At 36.8% G+C, this 23683-nt stretch overlaps 1 protein-coding gene across 1 annotated transcript; it reads right to left on the bottom strand.

Moving 5' to 3' along the window:
* Positions 1-2221: 2221 nt before the first annotated feature.
* On the bottom strand, positions 2222-19591 carry PSAT1 (phosphoserine aminotransferase 1). Its single transcript, XM_062599542.1, has 9 exons — positions 19532-19591; positions 17185-17245; positions 15924-15993; positions 14609-14814; positions 12817-12989; positions 11603-11772; positions 7422-7550; positions 4674-4811; positions 2222-4043 (listed from the first exon to the last, which is right to left on the bottom strand). The coding sequence occupies exons 1-9, from the start codon at positions 19589-19591 to the stop codon at positions 3938-3940; spliced, it is 1113 nt and encodes a 370-aa protein (XP_062455526.1). The 3' UTR covers positions 2222-3937.
* Positions 19592-23683: the final 4092 nt, after the last annotated feature.

Raw genomic sequence — 23683 nt, 5'->3', positions numbered from 1 at the left:
CAGGCTGACCCCACCTCATATGAGGCAATGCCAGCCCTGAACTAAATCTTCTAATTTTTGTAGTTGTTCTTTAGTTCTGCTTTGTCCAGCTACAATACAAAACTTAGCATTAAGAGTTCAAAAGTTTCATACTTTGTTTCCAGTCCAATAGCTACTGCTTACAAAGTAGAAAATATTTATTCAGCTATGCATATAAAAGTAAAATATGCTTGTTACTACATCCACAAGTTTAAGCAAGATACCTAACAAATTGCTCTAATTTACATCATGGAAATAAAGAATCAATTATCAATGTCTGTGAAGCAGAATAGTTAATTATATTACAAATTCTAAGCAACTTAATGGTTGCATCTCTTATAACAGTTTGGCAAATTTCAATTCTTCTCATAATTTCTTCAGATCTTTTTTCTTTTTAAATAATTAATCCATTATCAAAATACCTAATTTTTGCTTTCCATGCACAGTGCAATTCTAGGAGATTGATTTTCCTGGGATTTCAGAAACTGCAGCTTTTGTTTTTCTCACATCAAATACAGATTCATTCCTTAGCTACTTAAAAAAAATACTTAAATACTTTAAAATAAATAAATAAATAAATCTTCACAAGCTACCAGCTCTTCTGTATAGCAACTTGCAACTCTTTGATCAGGCTCCCCCAACCATTCAGGAGTAATCTACAGGCAATTATAACTTCTTAGCTTCTTTAGCCGAAAAAGAACCAATTTACCACAGATCGTCATGAATCCTGATTTTAAATTATCAAAAGCCCAATTACCAACAGGAATAAGGATACATCTTTCCAATTAAAGTGATTGATTTCACATAAAACCTAGTAACGTTTCACTTTTAATTATGTACAGTCTTATCAAATGTGAAGAGGTTCACCCTCATTTTATTTTCTATCCAGTGAATGTAATACAACAGACATGAATTATATACCAATATAATGCCAGACCTAACAACGCTTTCAGTATACTTTGCCAATTTCTAATCTGTAAGAGTTTGCTGTCCATTTTAGTTTATTTCTCCTTTTCACTTCAAAACATTTATTTAGAATCTGGGACAGGCTTAAACTTCTTATACCTATATATTTTTTTAAAATGTAACCAAACCAGTTACAAGTTGAAAAAGAAACTTAGATTAAATTTAAGCAGAAACGAGGAAAATAAGAAAACAGAGTGTCAGATAAGACAAGGGGTTGTACTCTTCACCTTACTGTCCATATGAGCAGTTTAATTACCACTAGGATTACTTGTATAAGCAATAATGTATCAATCTTTAATTCTGTGCCAGGCCCAGAGATGGTACCATAGCTGTGCTGTGGAAAGATCCCATCTCTGACAAGCAACAGGAATCCCCCTGTGACAGGATTCCTTCCTGGTTGACAGCTTCTCAGCTGTACCAAAGGGCTTCTTGCTATACTCAGGAGAAACAGATGGAGCACAGAGTTTCCTTAGGCCCAGCCTGGAGAAGAGAGGGGTCTGGAAATTCTGAACTTTTTGATTATTCCTGAGAGATTTTACCTTTCAGGGGGGCAGCTTGACATCAAATTTTCTGAAGGGCAAGCCTGCCTCATGGATGAGTTAGAATTACCTGGCATTTGATCGTAACTCATTAAACCCTCTCATGCTCATCTTTCTAGCATTCCTGCAGCTCTGTCACAAAACATTCTGTCACTTACAGCCTGCTAATGTCTAATTCTAGCCTTTATTCTTCATTTTGATTTAACTCCTTTTTTTGGTCTTTCAGAGCAAAAAATACCTTTGTTGACAAGATTTGAAGCTCAGTTTAGAAGTAGTAAAATTGACATTGTTGTGTCAATAAATCAGCTGCCTACAACTGTGCAAGCCTTTTTTCAATCACAGAGGACAGGGTCTCTGCTAAGTAGAAGTGCAGCCTATCATAGCACAGAAAGCTTTCCTGACTTTTAGAAAGAGGAATGGAGACTCAAAGGTACTGTGGATCAAAAGATATACAAAATTCTGGAGGAAGCTCAATTTTGATTGAAAAAAAATAAATAGCTTATAGGAAACCTGAAGTAGACCTCAAAGCCTTATCTCTTATTTTCCCAGGTCATTTGTAGGAAAGTGTATTTTCAAGAAGAAAACATAAATGAGAGAAATGTTTCTAAGAAAAAGGATATGGATTTTGAAATTCAAACACACATCAAGCATGGATTTCTCATCCTCCCAAAAGTGTCAAAATAAAAACCTCAGATATATTGATGCTTCACAGCATGCTGTGGCAAGTCTTTTATTTTGTTCACCTGATTAGTGCAACACAAATAATTAAACAAAATAGACATAGAAATCTCAAAACAGCAGACATAAAACAATGACTTTTCAAAAAGGAATGTAATGCACCCCCACTGCAGCTCCACTGACTTGCTGTGAGGTTCCAATTGAAGATGAAAGGAACAGTTCATCACTAATATTATTAAAGCTTCATCACTGTTCTGGTATTACATGAAAAGCAAAGAAAGGCTCAGTCCTGTCCCAAAGGGATTACAATCTGAAACCAGCTGCATAATGTCCAACGTTATGTGAGTTAAAATAGCAGGTTAATGTCAAAATATTGTCATTGGTAGTATAATCCACAGCCTGGAAAGGAAAGATAATTCTCAAAACGGGTATTACAATATAAGATCTTCTAAAGATCTTTGATATTCTGGAGTAAGGAACTGAAGTTATACAAAGTCTGGAGTAAGCCAGGAAGATAAAGTGAGAAAGTTGGACCTAAAATGTGATCTAATGTAAGGAAAAGGAAGAGAAGTAAAGATTTACATCAGCTAGAGTAAGGCAGAGCCCCACATACAAAGGCAACACATATCAATCAATGAAAAGGCAAAGAAAACAGTAGAACAATTAAGAGAAGAAAGACATTTAAGGAGTGCCAGGCAAGAAAATCTGTGGCACTTTGGTCTAAGAAGTCAGCGCAGAGAAAGTCTCATGTTCATTGAACTGAACATAGCAGTCCAGTTTGATGTAAGGTTACCAAATTAAAGTAAAAGCCTTTTGATAGGAGTATCAGTCCAAAATAAGAATATAAAATTGATAACCTAAAGAAGTTTAAAATATAAAATGCATAGAGAAATAAACATCTTATAAATTGATTTCACTACTAACTCATGCATCTTAACTTTAAACCTATGAATGGCAACATCCCCCCCCCAAAAAAAAAAACAGGCCTGCTCCTATAGACATTAACTACAGTAATGGGTACTACTACATAGGACTCATGATAGCGTTTCATGCATGGGAGCAAACATCTAAATGCAAAGACCTGAAGTCAAGAATGTAGATACTAGCTCCTCTGAGAACTGCTCATGAGGTACAGTTAGAATATATCTGATAAACCAACTAGATATCCTTAGAGAACACTTAACCTCAGCTCTAGCCTCATTGTGCAGTCATACAGTATTTATGAAGCTCTATGGAAGGCTTATCAGGTTTTGCCTTCCTAAATTTATTGAGAACACAGTATCTTTAAAGAAGTTATTTTTAACTGTAGAAACAAGAAATACAGAAGCAAAAGATTTTTCAAATCGTAGGATAGATTCTTATTCTAGTTGTATCTATATGAACAAAAAGTGACTCTATGAATTTCAATAGAGCATTACAGCAGCATATCTAAGGTCAGAATCAGATCCACAGCATCTTTCAGTGCTGCTCACAGTTTAACTACAAATTAAGTGGTGTGCTTTACAAATTTTGGAACCAGTCTTGATTGGTCTGAGGATCCTCACCTTCAAATAGAAGTAAAAGTTGTCCAAGTCACTGTAAGATTGGGCCCTCAATCCCACAGAGTTAACTAAAAGAGCTCCAAAAACTAAAAGACAATATAACTTGTGCGCTACAGCTGTGCAGTACCACAGTAATTTTCAAACCCTCTAGCTTTTACTTCATAGGTGTGCAGCATGGTTCTAGCCCTCAAGCATTTATGACTGATGCATCTGCATGAAGCTTCTCATGAACGCTGCAAGCTTCTGAACATCTTCTACAGTCACCGCATTATATAAAGAGGCACGGATTCCTCCCACAGATCTAAATTGAGAAGAGAACAGAACAACAACAAAAACAGACAGGTTTTGTATATGCTAGAAAAAATGTGAATATCATCACCTATTCAGTTTATCTATTCATAGCTATATGCCCATATTCCAGAGTCACATTTTATGCGAATGAGCAGCAACATTTAATTCTTTAAGGCAATCTTTCTATCAAGGTATACTCAGTATTTACTAGGTATTTATTGCTCCAACACTGTAGCCTTGTGACCTCAAAAATTTCTTTTTAATCCCAGAAGCATCACTATAATAGAGGAAGGAACTCTTGCAGCCACACAGATCATCTTTGCAATGGACGCATTATACAATAATGAATCTGACATTAAGAGTCAATGCTTTGGCATTTGTAGAGAGCCTGAAGCTGGGGAAGAAAGCAGAATCAGAGAGAAAGCCCTCCAGTTCCAACCATTCCTAAGCAGCAGGGGAGCCACCAGCAGGCTCCAAGTACAGTCTCTAGGCTGCTATGTCCAGTGCTTCCAAATTAACATGAGAGAAAAGGTTTGCCAGGAAAAGAGGCTGCTTAGTTACAGACAATGTCTGCTGCTGTGTCACCACAATACAATTTAATTCCATACAACAAATGGATTCATCTTAGTCTAGTACTTACCGATGTCCTTTCAGGGATATCATGTTAAGCTCCACAGCCTTCTCAAGGAATTTCTTTTCGAGGACTTCATCGCCCTTGATACTGCCAATGCGAAAGGGGACATTCATTCTGCTTCGGTTCTTTTTCTCCACTGGGCATCTGAAAAAATTGTAAAATGTAGTAATTAACTTATTTTGTGTTAAATTTACATTTTTAGCTATATACAATTTAAGGAAGTGAATAATTGCATCTGCTTAGTACTGAAGTCATTATTTTGCCATAATGAAAGAGAAGATTACTTTCTATATAATACAGCAACCTTCCTTTTTCAACCAAGTAGATTAATTATGGTAAGGGGAAGGCTGGTCACCCCTCCCTGCCATACTCAAAATTGCTACTCTGGAATACATGAGAGGCCTGCATAAAGTCTAACAAATTTTAAAACTTAAAAATAAAAAAAAAATAAAAAAAGACAGAAAATATCCATTGTATTCCCCAGAGTAACAGGGTTTTCCAGTAAAGTAACTTAGGTTTAGTCAAGATTAATTATACTGCATTTTCACTAAGTCTTTCACCAAGCAGATTCTTTTCTTCATCTTCACATAGATTGATACACACTTATTTTCATGCAGCTAGTCACAAGTGATACCAAATGTAAGCTTGACCCAGCTAAACAGAGAAAAGGCAAGTGTAAGAATTCAATGTAAGGAAATAACCATTTACATTGGAGATTTTCATTAATGACTACAGTCCCCATCTCCATTAGTATTATTCAGAACCACGAATATGTCTCAAGGAGAGAAAAGATATCTCCAGAGCAAATCTTGCGTACAGCCACAACATATAGCATATCACAGCTTCTTAAACCCTTAGAATTCCCTTTAATCCAAAGTGGAAAATTCAAGATTCCTTTAAAATAAAATTTCTCTTTGAATACTTTGTGGAGAGAAGAATAAGGGGAAAAAATAGGGTTTTTTTTTCAGTGCTTTGGGTTACAAGGGACATACGAGGCCATCAGATTTATCCTTTCCAAGGCTACTATACAAATTCTTGCAGAGATTCATTAGGAATAAGTTTTTTTGTAAAATACATATAAATGCCATGCCTATTATTATTCTATTTGACAAATAATGGACACCATTCTTTTTGAGGTCCTCAGTTACTCCTTTCTACAGATGTCTCCCCATCATGAAGAAATAATTGATGATAATATCCGTATATACCAATTTTATAGAAAAAACACTCTTCAAAAAGACCTACTCCTGTAAGCATTTCCATGCTTCATTAATTGTAGCTCTGCTATAGTTTTACAAGATCCTGTTGCTATTAGGCAACTCAGTCTCACTCAGTGCAGGCTATTAATGGTCAGAAGCTGTTAAGTTACAAACTGTGAATGGCACACAGCACTCTGTTGTGGAAAGTCTCCATTCACTAAATAGCTCATCTCAGTGAAGCATGCCACAGGTTAGACGCCACATCACAGCTGGGCAGGCAGCTTCGTGTAACTCTCTCTTTTAGTCATAGGCATGAAAAAAAAAACAATCTACAGTCTTAAATATTTATTAATAAGAGGCATATAGCTCAATTATTAGTGAAATTTGATTTGCATTCCCAATTACCTATTTACCATACCATCTGCACTGCATTTCACGCTCAAAGCCCTACAGACCAACTTGTCAGAAACAAAGACTTCATATTTGCCAAAAAATGTTTTTTCAAGGCTTGATTTGCTCACTGAGATTTACAAAAACCCCTCACTACTTCACTGGAGTAGGATCACATTCCTGATCATGACAATGCCAAAGGCAAAGATGTTCTCGTTAACTAAACGGATAAGCTGAATGTATTAAATATTACGATGGAACTATATCCTTGCCAATTAAGGCAGCAGCCAGCTTTAATTTAAAATCCAAATTTAATTTGCCCTATTGTAACTTTGACTAGAAAATTAATTAGGTCCCAAAATTGTTGATTTTATGCTGAAGGTAAAGGAAAATATTTTGGCAGAGTTTCAGAGTCATCCAATACTTCTTAAGCAGAATGAGCGATTAAAATAATTATTCTAAATTACAACATCAGCTGTCAGTTACACACATTTTGGTGTCTGTGAGCTTAAAAATACCTTCCAGCCACCCAAAAAAAATAGAGGGTTAAGTCTGCTTTGAAAATCCATCAGGAATAATTGAAGAAAATAAACTGTGTGTAAAGAAAAGGTTTTATGCTGTGACTACATCTAAGTCTGATCTTATTCCTACTGTTTCAGTGTGTTTTCCAGGATTTGGCACATCAGGGTAATAAAGACATTGCTCAACAAAGAAAAAATAGACTCTTTTGAGTATCAGAAAAGATGGCAAAAAGAATATGATCCTGAGAACTGCTCTCTAGAATTTCCTACAAGCTACTTACTCTGCTTCAGCATGTATTTCCCAAGACATCCAGTAGGCATACAAAGCAGGGTTTTTAGCATATCTGGGTTTTGTCCATGCCTTGCCTAGGTTTCTGCATTTTATGAAGTTTAGAATATGTACTTTTAATATACTTCACAATGAATCTATGCAGGAGAGCTTCAAATTCTGTCAAGATGAGACTCACCTTTGGATAGTTATCAAATGAATGTTTTGTACTAATAATTGCCCTAGAATTCCTCACAATTTCAATATATTGAAAAGTCAACTATAACAGTCTGACTGGAACATATTTTTGAAGTTACTAATATGTTAGGCTCTGCAACAAACATTGAAATTAAGGTGGGGGGAGGAAACAACTTACACATAGAATCCATTGGATTTGTCAATAATATCATAAATCATTCGTGATTTGATTGAGCTAAGTTTATCCATAGCTGCAGCCCCACCGTTATTCTTTATCCATTCCAGTACCAATCCCATGATATAGATGCTGTGTAAGAGAAAGAACATTTTTCAATCAGGTTATTGTAAAAGAAATAGAAGAAAAAATTACAGTCCTGTTTAATGTTCTACAGAATATTTCAGTGATGATACCTTTAGTTTCAGGTTTTTTTTATTAATATAATAAATTAATATAATAATAAGCAGTCTATGGTTCTGGACCCAGATAAAGAAACCTGAAATTCAAATGCTACACAAATACATTGCACCAAACTTAACCCCTTGCACCACAGAAGAGCACATCCTGTAGGCTTCCCTCAGCTGTGCACAGCTCCCAAGCATATCCTCAGGCATTTCACTTCTGCAATGACTGCCTATTCTTTGACCATACAACTGACTATCAAGGTCCAAGAAAGAGACAGAGTTAATGCTTAGGTTAGTAGTATACACCCTGCACAGCTGCTCTAGCAAAGGTGCTGGGGTGAATCTCAAATGTATGTGCATTAATAATATCAGAAATCTAATCTCATTTTCATAACTACCAGAAATATACCTATAACCCCATTTCTGTTTAAAGAGCTGTTTATCTACACGAAGAGTGATGTTTGGTGAAACAAATAGTAAATATAATACACTTAATTCATTACTATTCAAGTTCTGAGCTGAGACCTGGAAGCCTGCTGAATTCACGTGGCTATGGACCAAGCATTTCAATGCCAGTTATCCAGTGTAATGTAAAAACCCTAAGGCCTTTTGCTTTCACGCTTTTGCAATAAAACTCAGCTTGTTCAAGTTCAGGCATTTCCCACGACTACACTGCTTTACATAATAAACTGTTCACAAGTTTTGATGGCATATTTCCAACTGGTTTGCTTTTATTAGTCCTTTCATTACAGATTCAGAAGGAGTGCTCGGGAGTACATATTACCCTACAAATTTCCATCACAAAGATCTAGCATGAGGTTGATTTAACTTTGCTACCTTTAGTTTCTCAATGGATGCAAACCTTGAATCTTTGAACACTTCAGAAAGACTGCAGAATAACTCAGGTTACAGATTGCCTGTTTTAAATAAGCAAAGCACCTTATGGCTTTGAGGTCACAATATTACTGTATTACAACAGTAGGCTGTCAACTACTCCAGTCCAAAGGATTTAAGTGAAGCAAAGCCTATGCACTGGCCACCTACAGAAGGCAACATTTCACCTCTCATCCTTATTTCCTCAAGTGAAAACTCTTGAATATGTAATATTTATAGATGTCAGCCTTAGAGTGATCCACATAAACAACCAATTGAGGGATATCGTCTATCCTTCTTTCATATCAATTTACAATTAATAAAATTTTAAAGCAATTTTAAATGCAAAATAAACCCATGAAGTTTAGAAATTAGTTTTTCTTAGCAAAAAATCACCATTAATTTGGCAAAGCAGATTACAATCAAAAAGTTGGTCTCTAACCAAAAGGCTAAAGTCATCAGCATGACATTAATTTAATTTAACATCCTGCTGAAGTAGCTTTTGCAAATCTAGTTAATATCTCCTCCCCATTTATCAGCAACTAGTAATCTTTGAGCACTTCAGAAAGACTGTAGAATAACTGAGGTCACAGATTGCCTGTTTTAGGGAGAAGGGAGACATATACAGAGTTAAGAAGCATTGCCAGTTTCTTAAAAAGAATAGAACAGGCATTTTAAAACCAAGCCAAACAGATCTGCACCCTGCCAACATTTCAGTCTCTATTACATTGTGGATTATAGAATGTGCTCCAAAGCAGGTTTGTAACATGAGACAAAATCTGGCAAAACAGTAGTCAGAAAGGAGAAAGACTGTTGGTTGCAACTTTTTTTTCAGTCTCCCTGCATTTCTTTCACCTAGACACCTAGTTACAGCTAAATGAGTAACTTCTTTTCTAGAAATTCTTTGCAGGGGCCAGAATGAAGCTACGGAACTGAATTCTTGTTTTGCTTTTCAAATGGAGATAGTTCTGTACTTGGAAAACATGAATGGCTGGACTCAAAATCTGGCATGTGCAAGTACACAGTGTTCAAAAGAGAGCGTGTGACCTGGCAGTCTGGAAAACAACTGATCATGAAACAGAAGCTTTATCAATCACTGAACAAATACACATATTGCCCATGTAATTGTATTTTGTTATGAAGAACACAAAGAAGGCAAATGTTTAGAACACTAAAAATTAACTTTTATAGTGAACAACCAGCCCTAAGGACATCAAGGGTCCCTAGTCCATAGGGCAGCCTCTGTACATAATTGTTGCAACAGTACACACTATAAGCAAGCACACTCCTTGGGAGAACTACAGCTGTGCACCATGAAGTCCAAAATAAACCGATGGTCACTGAATTTACTATTGATAAGTTATGTAACAACCCCTATGTCACTGCAATAATACACACCATAGTGAAAATAGGCAGATTCAAAGATACACTTAATATCACCTAAAATTCTACTGATTCTATGCGCTAAATGATGGCATTAAGGTATGCTCTGTAAACAAGAATCACTATGCTTTATGATGATATGGTGCATTTGACATATACAAGTCACGATTAGGCAGTTTAACTTTCGAAATTCTGGCTTCTGTGGAAAAGATGGAGTTGTATTAATCTCAACTGTTATACTGGAGACTTTTCACTGAATCAAAAGGAAATCTCATCTTCAGAAGTAAAAATCTTTATTTTCAAAGCATTTTAAAAGAAAATTTCTAGGAAAAAATGATACCTGTTTGAAGATTTTTTAATATAACCATTTTGTGAATGTTGGTATAAAAAAGCTCCAGAACCCACTGAAATACATATTTTAATCTAGAACAGCCAGATGCTATTGGCTTAATATCTAAATCTTCCAGCAGTAAAGCATCATTTCACTAGACCAGTAAGTCTGAAAGAGCAAGCTGTAGTCTATTCTGCTTTAGTTATACATGAAATTGCCAGGTACAGGCTGATTATAATCTTGACTACTGGCAAAGATTTTGAAGATAGAACAGTTTTATTTTTGGATGACAGGAGGAGCATGAAGGTAGTAATCAAAATAATATTTCAAGCTGCGCTAGAAAGTAAAGAAAAGCAATGATTAAAATACTATTTTTAGTTTTATGCTCAGCCATTTCTAAACTGTCTACAGTGAATAATATAGCTATAATAAAGTTCCAAAAATATTTGAAAGAATGCATACGCTTATAATATTTTGTATTATTAGAATATAATAATATTTACTGTTTTGCAGTAAAGAAAATACAGAGATCTGGAGGTTCAGAACGCTGAGAACAACCTTAGGGTACATATGCATGTATGTATGTATTTATGTATAGTATACATTGAAGCTTTTAACTCTATGTGTGAAAAGCTTCTCAACTATTCTCACTTTTAGATAAGGGGATCAGCCATCTCCCTAATCTCAACCCTTGCACTTAAAAGAATGACATAAGTACTTAAACCCTTGCCACTTAAAAGAATGACAGTGGGTGCATTCTGATTACAATGCACTTTCTCTTCACTGCCTGAAAGATCTGCTGTATAGTCTGTTCTAAACCAAGGTAAGAGAGTAGCTGGAAGGGAAGCCCTAAAGTTAATCCAGAGGCAGAAAGCCTGCTGAGATGAACTTCAGTTCTCCTGCTTTGACAGACAAAAAACAAAACGATGGTCCTTGCAAGGATAAGCAGAGCTTACACCTTACTTTGGGTTTCTTTGCTCAGGAAGACGCTAAACCAATTTTATACTGAGTGTTCAAGAAGCAAGAGTAATGACCAAATTACCTGCTAGTGGTGGCGGAAGCAGTATCACAAATGAATACAACTCTAGTCAATTAAAGCCAGCAGACAATTAGATCCTGAATCTTCTGGAATGGAATTATTACTTATAATATATACTTCCGAAAGTATAATGTTCTTTATGGCTCAGTCTGTTAAACATCATCAAAACCATGGTGGTATGCTTTAAGGGTCCTCACAGGAATTATAACTCCAACCTATCAACCTACTTCAGAACAAATATACTTATTTCTAAAATTTCTCTCAACCACAGCAGCAGATGGCAGTGCAGTAGTTTTTTGAATACAGGATATTAAATATTGGGATAAGTTACCTGTAGCATGGTGGAGTGTTATATAAAGAGTCATTTGTTGCTTGTGTTTTGTAATCCAGTACTACGGGGCATTCTTTCAGTGCAAATCCTAGCAAATCCTCACGGACTATTACAACAGTAACTCCAGCACAGCCAACGTTCTTCTGAGCACCAGCAAAAATCACACCAAACTTTAACAGAGAGAAGAAAAGAAGGACTTGTTACACAGTCACTAATAGATCTTATAACTGCATAATAAGCCAGTATCTTTATACAACAGATACACAAATAAAGTGAACACCTTGGAGAACATGTTGAAAATAAGCAAGTTGTGGGTCAAAAAAGAATTCCAGCTGATTTCAAAGAGACTTCCAGCTATCACAGAATTGTTATACCATGTGTTAACATGTACATATCACCAGACCATGTATCCTCATTCAGTTGAGGTAGTTCCTATCAACAAACTCACCAGTAATTTGCCAACTGTTTATTAGAGGTCACAAATCATTCTTAAGGCAGACCATTCCCTTTTCACACTACTTCAAGCAAGTTTACAAATAAATAAATAGAAATATTTACAGCTACTCTGGCATTTCAGAAGAGGAATCACATCATCCATCTGTTCAAATAGAGTCAGATCAGGAAAGGCCAAGATGAATGCACTAACAATTGTCCCTTCTTTTCCTTCACACAGATAAGAAAGGTCAAATGCTCTGCTTCCCTAGTTTATAAGTCAGTGACATTCCTCAACCATAGCACTTCACTAACGTAAGGAAGTTGTATCTTCTACCTGTCAGGAACTGTAGGAGTAACTGTTTGACATCGGAAGCTTTATGGCTTAAAAGCGGCCAAGTTAAAGGTATGATCAGAAATTCTGATTCAGTGTCCTGCTATAACCATTTACACTATCTACATATTAAACATGATTTGTCAGATACAGCATCAATGGAAACAATGCATTAGACAAAGAATCTTGGAGAGCTAACAGCATGAACTATTTCGATATAATTCAATATATTTTTTTCTGAAAATAAGATAATAGATAACTTTCAGCTCTGAAATTCCATATTTCAATGTTTATATACAACAGATTAAAGAAATCACATTTTGTTAACCTGTTATGATTTCACTGTTCAGCAACTCCAGCTAATCATACTTTTACAGACACCTATATGCCTTGGATATATATCCAAGTTTGAAAATGCTTTCTGCAGTCACTGTATCTGATACTGTACCTTAGAAACATCCACAGGTTTGGACAGGAAGTTTGATGACATATCACAAACCAAAATTGCTCCTTTGACATCAGGTACAAAGTCAAACTCTACCCCATGAATAGTTTCATTAGCACAGTAATAGACATAAGATGCATCTGGATTGAGATTCCAAGTGCTCAGGTCAGGAATTTCTGAGATAGACAAAAAGGAAAACCAAAGGTCACTGAAAACAAGTAATTTTCCTACCACGCAGTTTTTACTTGAACACTGAACTTTCAAAATGCACTCAGGACAGACTTTATTGTATAATGTAACACTACATTTTGCTGGTAACAAGCTAAACTTATGTATAAAGAAAATACACCTGTGGGTTCCCAAAATTTTCTGTGGTGACTCAGGGAGTCTGCAGACTTTCTGGCTGCAAGTTCTTCTTCCTCAATGGACTTCAATCAGGTTTGCAATCCTAAATTATAAACCACTGTCTTACAGATCTAAAATAGGATGCAAGTGTTTAAATTCAGCTGAAACTCAAGAATCCTCCACATGTCCTTAAAAGCACAGTATCATCCAAATTCTCATTGCTAAAGCTCTCTAAAGGTCTATTTCTGTGCAGCTCCAAAAGCATTTCAATCTTTCCTAAACTGAACATAAGGTTATCTATCTCCCATTTAAGCCCTGCAAGGAATTTGCAAAACTAACATTCACCCGCCATTGTCAGTAGGCAGAGCTCTGTATACCCTGACAGCACACACCAGTTTCTGCATAAAATTAGCAGTTACTCAGTTTGTTCTAAAACACCAGAGAAGTGCTGCAATTGCCTACCCTCTTTTTAAAAGCAGCCAATTGGTTAACATACTCCCCTAGGATAAGGAAGATATTAAGTTCAATTCTTTCTTTTGTCTCAGAGGAGATAAACCCATCTCCAAAGTGAATGCTGCAATGGCAAGTTAATAGACTAATTCACATGGGATATATTCTTTGTTCTTCCAGTTTGCCACTCTTCCAGTTTGTATTAACTTTGACCAGAGAGAAGAAAAATGTGGAGGACTAGCCAGAGCAGGGACACCTGGTTCTAATTTCTTCATCAAGAAGAGAAGATATGATTGTTTATATTCCCAGTGACCACTTAAAGTAAGGTATACATGTAAAACATCTTTGAACTAAACTTTCTCATAAAAGCTCCTAGTGGCCAAACTGCAGTTAACCATACTCCTATACTGTAGTTATGTTCAAATTGTATCATGTTTTGTAACAAGTTTTTAGAGAGAGTTGAAAGTGCTTTGCCTATCCCGGAGCCATCTGTTAATCAGGCCACACAGTAGGGAAATGTGGTTTGGAAACCCTCAAGAAAAGGGAACAGAACACAGGCCTCCCATCTCCTGGGCCAAAAAGCTTAAGATCTCAGATATGCTTCTAAACTGCAGAAAAATCTCGTTTTGGAAAGTACCTGAAACTGAAATACTTAAGAAACACTTAAGAAGCAAATAACTTGAAAACTGATTTAAAACTGATGTTTCAGACTGTCCAGGTTACTTCTTCTGTACATTTTACATTTACTTTATATACTACATTTACTTCCTACTACATATGTTCTAGGATTTGCTCAGTCCAGTTTCAAGATCCACCTTGCCTGGTGAAGATTGCTAACTCATCTAACAGATCTCCCAAGCATGAATACAGAGATTTGTGGCTGGTAATTTTCAAGTAGTAGGCAGTCAACTGTTTAACTAGCTCATATTCAGTAACAGACATTTATTCTGGAACAGTTCAGAAGAGCTAAGCTTTCACATGGATGTAATCATCAACTTACTTGTATAGGTTGCCAGTTTAGGATGGACAATATTCACTTTGGCATACTTCTCTGCTTCTTTAGCTGCTTTTGCTGACCAAGCTCCAGTAACCACATAATCTGCATGTCTTCCCTCCTTTAGGCCAATAAGATTTAGTGGGACTGCACTGAACTGACCAGAACCACCTCCTTGGAGAAAAATAACTTTGTAGTTTTCTGGTATATTTCTGCATGTAAGAAATAAACATGTATTTTTACTCCCAAAAGAGAAAAGATGCACGGGGCTGAGTACACAATATTTGCTATTATAAATTTAACTGCAACATTCCAGAGGAAAAATAGATACATTTTAGAAGAGTTTTTCCAAGAGGTTAAACCAAAGCACATCAACTTATACTAGCACTGCTCTTCAGTTGCTATCAAGAGTTACACTATATATTTTATTGATAAAAATATGTTAGAAACAAGCAATAAACAAGTTCATTCATGAGTAGCTCTTCTACCATAATATACACAAACTTGAAATATGTTACAGTAGAATTAATGCTCAAATCTAGTTTTGTCTATTGTCAGCCTGATGGAAAAACGATGAAGCTAGGCACTTTGGTCTGAGTTTCTTACAGTGGATTTCAACTTTGAGAGCCCAAAACTTAAAAAAATGCAAGTTTAGCTGTATACTTAACATGCATATATAATATTCTAAATCACAAAAACTACGTGTTCAAATTACTGATGCCAGTAAAAGTCTTTGTCAATAATTCTGTCTGTAAATTCTTGATTTTATGTCTTTAAATGAAAGGATCATTAACTATTACAAGAGCTGTACAGTAACTCCAATATTCTATGTATTTTGAAGCTTTAAAAATGTACCACACTACATACAGGAAAAGAGTTCCTAGTCGGTCATTCTAAAAAATAACCATATAAAGTTTATGTTAGTAAAATTGGATTGATAAGTCCTTTAAAGACCACCTTTACGCTATTGCAGAGACAAGCAATAAGCATATAGCTTTCAATTATTATAACTAATTCCTTAAAAAAAAAGCTGCAGTTTTTGAATTCTATGAACACAACAAAAATTCAAATTTCAGAAGCATGTCAACTGGTTAGTGCGTTAAAGAACCTTAACTGAATGAAAGCCCTTTGTCACATTCAAATAAACAAGAATCAGCCAAACGGAAGACCAATATTCTCACTAAGATTATTACTTTTTATTAGACACAGTATTTGAAAATAGATCTTTACATTTACATGGAGTAAAGGTCTCCACATGAATCATTATTAGTGCAACTAGCACAAGTGTAAAATAAAAATAAGCAGAAAGCATTTCACTTACAGCAATTCACGCAGGAGATTTTCAGCTGAATTTATAATTTTTGAGAAATCCGAGGTCCGATGGCTCATTTCTGGGGTAGGGGTTGTGGGGTGGAGGGGGAGGAAAAAAAAGAGAGAGACAAGAGAGATGACATGAAAAAAATGGTAAACCTTCTACATTCACAAACTCAGTACCTGAAGACTCCTGCTCCCAGCTCTGACTCCCATTTTGCTAAACTTTCCTGAACACCCATACAAGCCTTACAACACCTATTTTGTCCAAATCCATGGAAATTCAGTCTGTTCATATTTCATACCTCTCCACCTTTTTGTCCCCAGAAACAACACAGGGGTATGTCTGGATGAAGAAAGTCCTCCCTAGCAAGGTGCAAGTTTTCTTTACTCCAAGAACGTTTTCTGCTATTACCATTCTCCATTACTGTAGTAGTATAGGAGTATGTAGTATAGGAGAGTTGTTTTGTTGTAGTATTTTAGCAAGGCTTCTTCAAGCTGTAATCCTAATTAGAAGCTAAGGTCACTTAGTATTAATTCCTTTAATTAAACTCATGTTCTTCCTTCCATTTTTAAGAGTGTACAATTTATTTAAACATAAATCCCAATCCGGACTGTTGCACACATTTTACTTTTAACAACGAAACAGTTTCATGGGACTAGCAAAATGCTGAACATGTTTGTGCATAAAGTTTTTGCGCAATGAGGGCTGAAAAGTGAGTCATATATGTGTGTACTATAGAAGACACCTCTTCCTTAGGGTAGTACCACATTTCCTTCTTAATGGGAAGCGCGCTGTATTTCCCTTCCTTTCTCAGTTAAAAATGCTTATAATCCAAGATACAATTATGTATATGTATGTATGCGTGCATACATGTGCGTCCGTGTGCACATATATATTTTTATATGCATACACACATACACACACACACACCCACAAAAAAAAAGAAAAAAAAAGTGGGTACTTTCCTAAGATCCACAAGTACTAGGGCATTGGTTACAATTATTTATCTTCTAGGTCTCTAGCCCTTTGTGCTGGATCACTAAACGCCTCCCTACATATCATTTAATCATCTCCTGATGAGCAGTCAGCATAGAAAGAACTGCAATATGAAAGAATATCCTTTGGACATACATGCTATCATGGTATACCAAGGTTCTACAAAAGAAAGGGTAAGCATTCAGCTGAAATACCAAGGTCAAAAGCTTTTATTTAATAATTCAGTTAAACAGGTACATTATGAAAAACATGCAGAATTTGCAAGTCTTACCAAGAACACTAATACCAAGTCCTTTGTAGTCCACCAACTCTTTCTGTGCTTCTAGTAATACCTAACAAAAATAAAACCAATAAACAAAATAAGGAGATTTTCTACTACTGTGAGTCACTAACGCATTGTGCATCTCCCAGCTGCTCCATACTGCAATAATCTGACACTTCTCAAATTAAATTACCAGACATAAAGGCACCAATACAATTTTATTCTATCTAGTATCTGAAAGCTTGTCACAGGATGGCATAATTAAATCGTGTGCTTTGGGAAAGTCTGTATTTCAAGTCATTATTTCAATGGTTACATTTTCAGGTTATTTCAGAATTATTTCAGGAATTTTTTGGAATTTCCCATCCTTTACAGAAGACTTAATGGTTTGCAGATGCACTAACATCTCCTACTCAAGGATCTTGTTTTTTTTCCTACATTCTTTTGCTTGACTTACGGAAACACGACAACTGAAGCATTAGGGGAAACATTAAAAACAGTGAGTGGAATTGTTTGCCTTAAACTGACTCAACAGGTTGAGATCTGATTGCAGACAAAAGGCTCCTGTACTTTCTAAATATACACCTTCTTTACGTTATTGAAAGTTAGGAAAAGAAAAAAAATAAACAAAATTGAGGCAATCAAAAAGCACAGTCACTCCAAAAAGCCTGTAGCAGCTGATCTGCTGTTTCACCCTTTCACTGTGCTTTCTTCTTTCATTGCTGTCACACAAAGTGGAGTTAAGACTCTAACCATTGGATTTGCAACTCATGCTTTCTGTAAATTCCCAGGTTTGGATCCCTCAAAAAGGAAACAAGAAAAGATGGAGGCACAGTGGAAAACTCTTGAAAACAAGAGTTGTACGTTTGCATCCCAGGATCTGTCAAAAGAAAACATGGGTCCTAGAAGGTTGCAGGAGCAAGCAAACTGCCTTACTGACAGGGTATCCACATGGCCTGTCAACTACAACAGCTGGTCACCCGAAGACCAACCAGAAAAAGCAGTGCTGCTTCTGATATTAGAGATGGTGAAGTTTTAGCCAATACGTTGCTCATGCAAGCATACTCATGACAGAAGAGGAAAAAAAAATCAAGGGAAAATGCAGATCATTATAAAGGATTTGTTAAACCACTTGATAAAAGTTTGTTTTATTAGTTGCATTCTTTATCTGGAAATCTGAACTAAAAAGAAGACTGATAAAAAAGAGTGCCTATTTCTCTCATACAGATATACCCAATCAATATTCTTATGACAGGCCTTATAATAGGCATGGAGAGCTCTGTCCACCTTTTTGCTTCAGTGAGTTGGAGCACTTCATACACAGCATAAGCCTACAGTCAAACTAAGTGAAGCAGTTGAGGTGAAGAGTATTGCATTTGCAAAAAACAGGAGAAAACAGACTAATGATATGGAGTTCAGTTATGCTCCCCTCAAACATTAAAGACAGGCCTCAGGTCTTTCTCTGAGAGAGAGATGGAGAATTAGATGGTGCAGTATTTTAAGAGAGCTCCTTTCTCAGCCAAAGGCTTTGCAATGCAAAACAAAGATTTATAATACAATCTATAAAATGAGTTTTTCCAGGAAAAAAAAAAAATGAGAAGCTGCTCTGCAGTAAAACAAATTTGTTTTGTTACAGAAACGTGAGTTAACAAAATATGCACAAAGTAATGGTAAAAACCATGATCCAAGACGTAAAGAAAAAGAAATTCCCACAACACACAACTCCTGAGTGGAAAGCCAGACGGTTAAACTCAGCACAAGCCACCCCCTCTCCATATGCAACTGCATAATCTACAGTTGCTGATGCAACTTTCCAAAGGGTTGAGTCTATACTATACTCATTACCATTGTTTATATAAAGACTTCTTGTTGAATTATCTTGAGGGTTTTTTTTGTTTTGTTTTGGTTTTTTGTTTTTTTTTTTTTTTTTGTTTGTTTGTTTTTTTTTTGGTCAGATTCATTTGATGCAGCTACTTGCATATCTTCAAAGACTTACTTTCCATCCCAAAACTGATATAGCCCCGATGAAGGAACACCCTAGCGGATTTAACAAAACTTCTGTCAGTGCAATGTTAAAACCACATATTGGGGGAAAAGGTCCTTAAAAAAAACAGAACAAAAACAAAACAAAAAAATCTACAAATTTGTGGAGGCGTTCAGTTTTGGGGAGGAGGGAGAAGAGTTTTTGTTCTGGCCGCCTGGTTGTTGCTTTCTTGACTAAATGGAGCTTCCGAGAGCCCTAGTCGGCAGCGCCGAGATGGTCACTGGCCGGGGGGGGGAGGGGGTCGCGACACCTGCCGCCGCCCCGCAGCCCAGCCGAAAGCCACCTGCCCCCGCCGCCCCAGCCCCTACTCACGGAGCGCGGCAGCTTCGCCGGCCCGGCCCCAAAGTTGGCCACCTGTCGCCCGCACTCCATGATGGCTGCCGTCCCGTGCCGTGCTGGCCCCCAGCCCCCGCCGCTGTTAAAGCCCCGCCGCCGGCCCGCCCACGCCCGCGGCGCGGGGGGCGGTGCTGCAGCTGCAAGCCCGTCCCCCGCGGATTGGCCGCCTCGGCAGCGCCCCGGCCGCCGATTGGCGGAGCGGCCGCGGGGCGGCAGCGGGAGGCGGCTGGCGGCGCGCGGGCTGTGGCCCCCCGCGGGCTGTGGCCCTGCGCGCCGCCTGCCCCTCCCCCGCGCTGGGGTAACGGCCGGCAGCCCCTCCCCCGCCGGCCGAGGCGCGCCTTAACGGCTGCGCCGAGCGAGGGGCTGCGGCGAGGCAGCTGCCCTCAGGTGAGGGAGCCTCGGGGATGCGTTTCGCAGAAGGTAGAGAGCGCGGAGAGTGGCGGCGTGCCAATCCCGGGGTAATAGTCCGAACTACTGCACCATTCCTCCGACCACGCTGCAAGCCCGGGGAACTGAAGGAAAGCCTTTACCTCATTCTATCTCTCATCACTTCAATGAGGGAAATACTGCTGTACGGTCCATTTCCAGAAGTGATCTTAAAGGAAGCAGCATTAAATCAGTTTTGACAAAACAAGCCCTTAAGTATGATTGAAGACAGATGGAGTCCCATAACCTACAAATATCTTGGATGAAACTGTTGGCTGTCACAGAGCACACAGTTCTTGAACCCTTTACCCTGTCCAGCCTTCCCCATTAACCAGGCACTACCAAACTGTGCATGCTTACCAAGCTTACCCTTCTGTTCAAAAGAAAGAGGAGAGGAAAAAAAAAAAAAAAAAAAAAAAAAAAGACCAAACAAAAAAACTGTTAACAAAGAGTATTTGTAAAGCAAAGTCTATCTTTTCAGTAAAGGTTATAGCTTAAACTCTCACCTTTGGACACCAGAACCCTCCTTAGCTTCAAAAGAGATACAGCAAAGTGCATTATACAGTCAGTATTTGTTTCCTTCAAAACATCAGGGCCTTCTTAAAGCACCTCACAGACCACCAGAACAACTGCAATGCTTTCAAGTGTTAAAATTAGACTAAATGGAACCCTCAGCTGCAATGCTCAGCAACACCACCACTGTGATTACAGTAACAATGACTTTACCAGGGTCTTGAATAGAAACAGGCTCTTTTACCCAGACTTTTCCCTTTATTAGACGCAGACTGCCTGTGTCTGCCTGGCAAGTCAGCCTTGAACTATGAGCTCCTGGGGAAAATGCATCTGAGGCAATCAAGTAATTCAGGTGGGAGGTTCAGGTCAGTCACTTGCCCACTAATACAGGAAGTGCTTTAACACTCAAGCAGGATCAGTCTTGAAGCCTGGCACAAAATTATGACCAACCTGCAACTTTGGAATTAAATATGTTAATCTTTTGGCACAAAGAGCCAAAAAGCAACAGAAACTAGGCAAGCCGATGCAGGTATCAGCCGACAGGACAGGGAGTAAATATCAAGTATTGAAGTTTTTCACTTGAAGGAAGTCTCATTGTAGCCAGAAGGGTCAAAAATAGTAGCTCCTGTGAAATCAGAGGCCTTTGCTGAGAGACTTGCCATCCAGCACTTCAGAAAGTTGATTTCACATTATGCATTGATAAGGAATAAACAAAATTAATAAAGATATATGTACACCAGAAAGTATACACCAATGAAAGGGATTATTCTGTTTTTGCAATTGGAGAGAGGAATGAAAAGTAACAGTAAGGACCTCCTCAGCTTATTGAATTGAGACACTTCAACTCTTTCAATATTTGCTATCACCAATTATGATTTAGAATTTTCATTACATCAAAACATCTATTTATTTTCATACATAGACAACCCATATAAAACACAAGGCTTTCAAGACCGTAACAGAGATGCTTCTGGCTTCCAGTATTTAACAGAGCTACAAATGCCTGCATAAAATTTGAATTTGTAGAATTAACACAAAATTAAAACCATGGAGAGCTGTAATGATGACGACGTGAACTGGCAAAAATAACAACAACAACAAAAAAGACTTCAGAGCAAGTATAATATTTTATTAGGTTCCAAAGTTTTCAGTGAACTTTTGAGTTCATCATGACTTCAGGAAAGCTGGACAGAAAAGCTTTCATTGGCTGTTGCTGGAAAAGAATCAGCTCTCTCAAGGAGAGAGCACACGCACAAGTTCTCTGTTGGTACAATAGCGGACAAACTGACGTCACTATTAAAGGACAAATAATACCGACAACATAGCTACCTAGCAGCTATTTCAGGAGGCAGCTGAGATATTTGGTCTAGCAGAATAGTGAGCCTGATAAATTTTAATAAGCCTTGAAAATAAGATACATGTAATTTAAACACTTTTTTCCTCCATTAAAAATCTGGCTCCAAATATTGCAAATATGAAGAATGCAAAGTAATTTCTGAGAAGCCCACATGAGAAGATAAAAATGCTAAAGAGTCCTATAAGTAAATAGTAATGTGCTCTCTATCAAATAGCTGGCCTATTGATTTCAGGTTTTCACATCAAACAAGAATACAGACAAATGTGTAAAATATTAACTACTAGCAAGAGGCTGAAACATTGTATCAATATCCAAACTCAGTGGCAAAATGGATTCATAATCACTTAACATATATGTATATATGTAATACACATATATTACATGTATAATTTTACATATTACTTTTTAATAAATATTTTATAGACAAAAATATTCTTCTAAAATGTATTTGTAATTTAAAAACTTGCAACTTCTGAAATATTCATGTCAGCCTTAAATCATGTTAGCCTTAAATCAAGTACTTCTCTCCCAGGCATCTTGTATGTTATCTGTATAAACTTAAGTTCCAGCATTCAACTGTATGACAAGCATTTACATATTCTCACAGAAGACAGCTACACAACCTGACCTCTGACAACATTTTTTTTGTTTTTTGTTTGTTTTTTTTTTTCTTTTTCCTTCTTAAAACCTACTGGAAAAATAGCTTGTCCATCTAAATTATACAACTCCTGGTCACTTTTGCTTTGAGGTATGATCTTTGACACATGTATGTTTTAAAGGCAAATAATATATTTAAACTAGAAAGCATTTCTGCAACTGTTCATATACATAAAATACATTAACCAATTTAAATTCTTTGAAATATTTTTAAGGACAAGTAATATTGGCAATTGCTAACCCCACAGATCTGAATGCTTGAAATTGTATTTTCAGCCACCACTTCAAAGTGGTTAGCTTTAAGAAAGTTATATATTACATTTTACTGCTGAAACAACAGATCTTGTATAATTGATTCAAATAGCAACAAAGAATCATGACTGAATTATATAATGTCAAAGTAACAGATTGAGACCTCCATCTAGAAACTACACTAAACATTTGGGAGAAAAAATGCGAAGAGATTAATAAAATATCTGCTATTTTTCTGAAGTGACAAAGTCTATACAAATAACATGCTTTCATTGTGCAAATACTTATGCAATAATGCAGTATCAAGGTGATATTGTACTATTTGCTCAACAGAAAGTTTTCATTTGAGGATTCGTGAGTTTCTCCATAGCTATCAAGTAACTGGAGACAGGAATTTCTACAGATCTTGTCTGTTCCAGAACTCACTACCAGTAACAAAATAAAAAGTCAGGTTACACAGTAATTTTGGACAATTTAACTGAAATCATCTTGCCCAACTCCTCTGTGAAATCTATCATCCATTACTTCCCTCCCCCCGCCTTACCTCTACAAACGATACATTTTACCAATGGAAAAAAATAATAATTCATGTCACAAACAAAGGTTAAAATTTATAATAATCATTCAAAAATCTCAGCTAATACTGTGAAAATAATTTCACTATGCCCAAGTATTTAAGTTTGAATCCATTTTCATAAAGGCAGCTACTCATCACCATCTGCGAATGAAATCATTTTACATATTTGTAATTCTTCTTCTAAAGAAAAGCATGTTAGGTTCTGCTTCCCAAACTCATACCTAGCAACTTTAATTTACAACAAAACTCCCATTTCTTTATATACACAAAACCATTATTCATTAGTCTCATTCACTAACTTTGATCACCAATTATATAGTTGCTATAATTATTATGTTAAGCTCTG

This window comes from Rhea pennata, chromosome Z, assembly GCF_028389875.1.
Source record: "Rhea pennata isolate bPtePen1 chromosome Z, bPtePen1.pri, whole genome shotgun sequence".
Lineage (NCBI taxonomy): Eukaryota > Metazoa > Chordata > Aves > Rheiformes > Rheidae > Rhea > Rhea pennata.
Note: the sequence above shows the minus strand (reverse complement) of the source record. Positions and strands in the feature narration are given on the sequence as shown.

Bases quoted from the DNA above. Each gene is read 5' to 3' on its own strand.
- PSAT1 (XM_062599542.1), bottom strand. From the start codon at position 19,591: ATGGAGTGCGGGCGACAGGTGGCCAACTTTGGGGCCGGGCCGGCGAAG. The intron at 17,246-19,531 runs GTGAGTAGGGGC...TATTTTTGTTAG, and splicing joins CGGCGAAGCTGCCGCGCTCC to GTATTACTAGAAGCACAGAA. The intron at 15,994-17,184 runs GTAAGACTTGCA...CCCCTACCCCAG, and splicing joins ACTTGGTATTAGTGTTCTTG to AAATGAGCCATCGGACCTCG.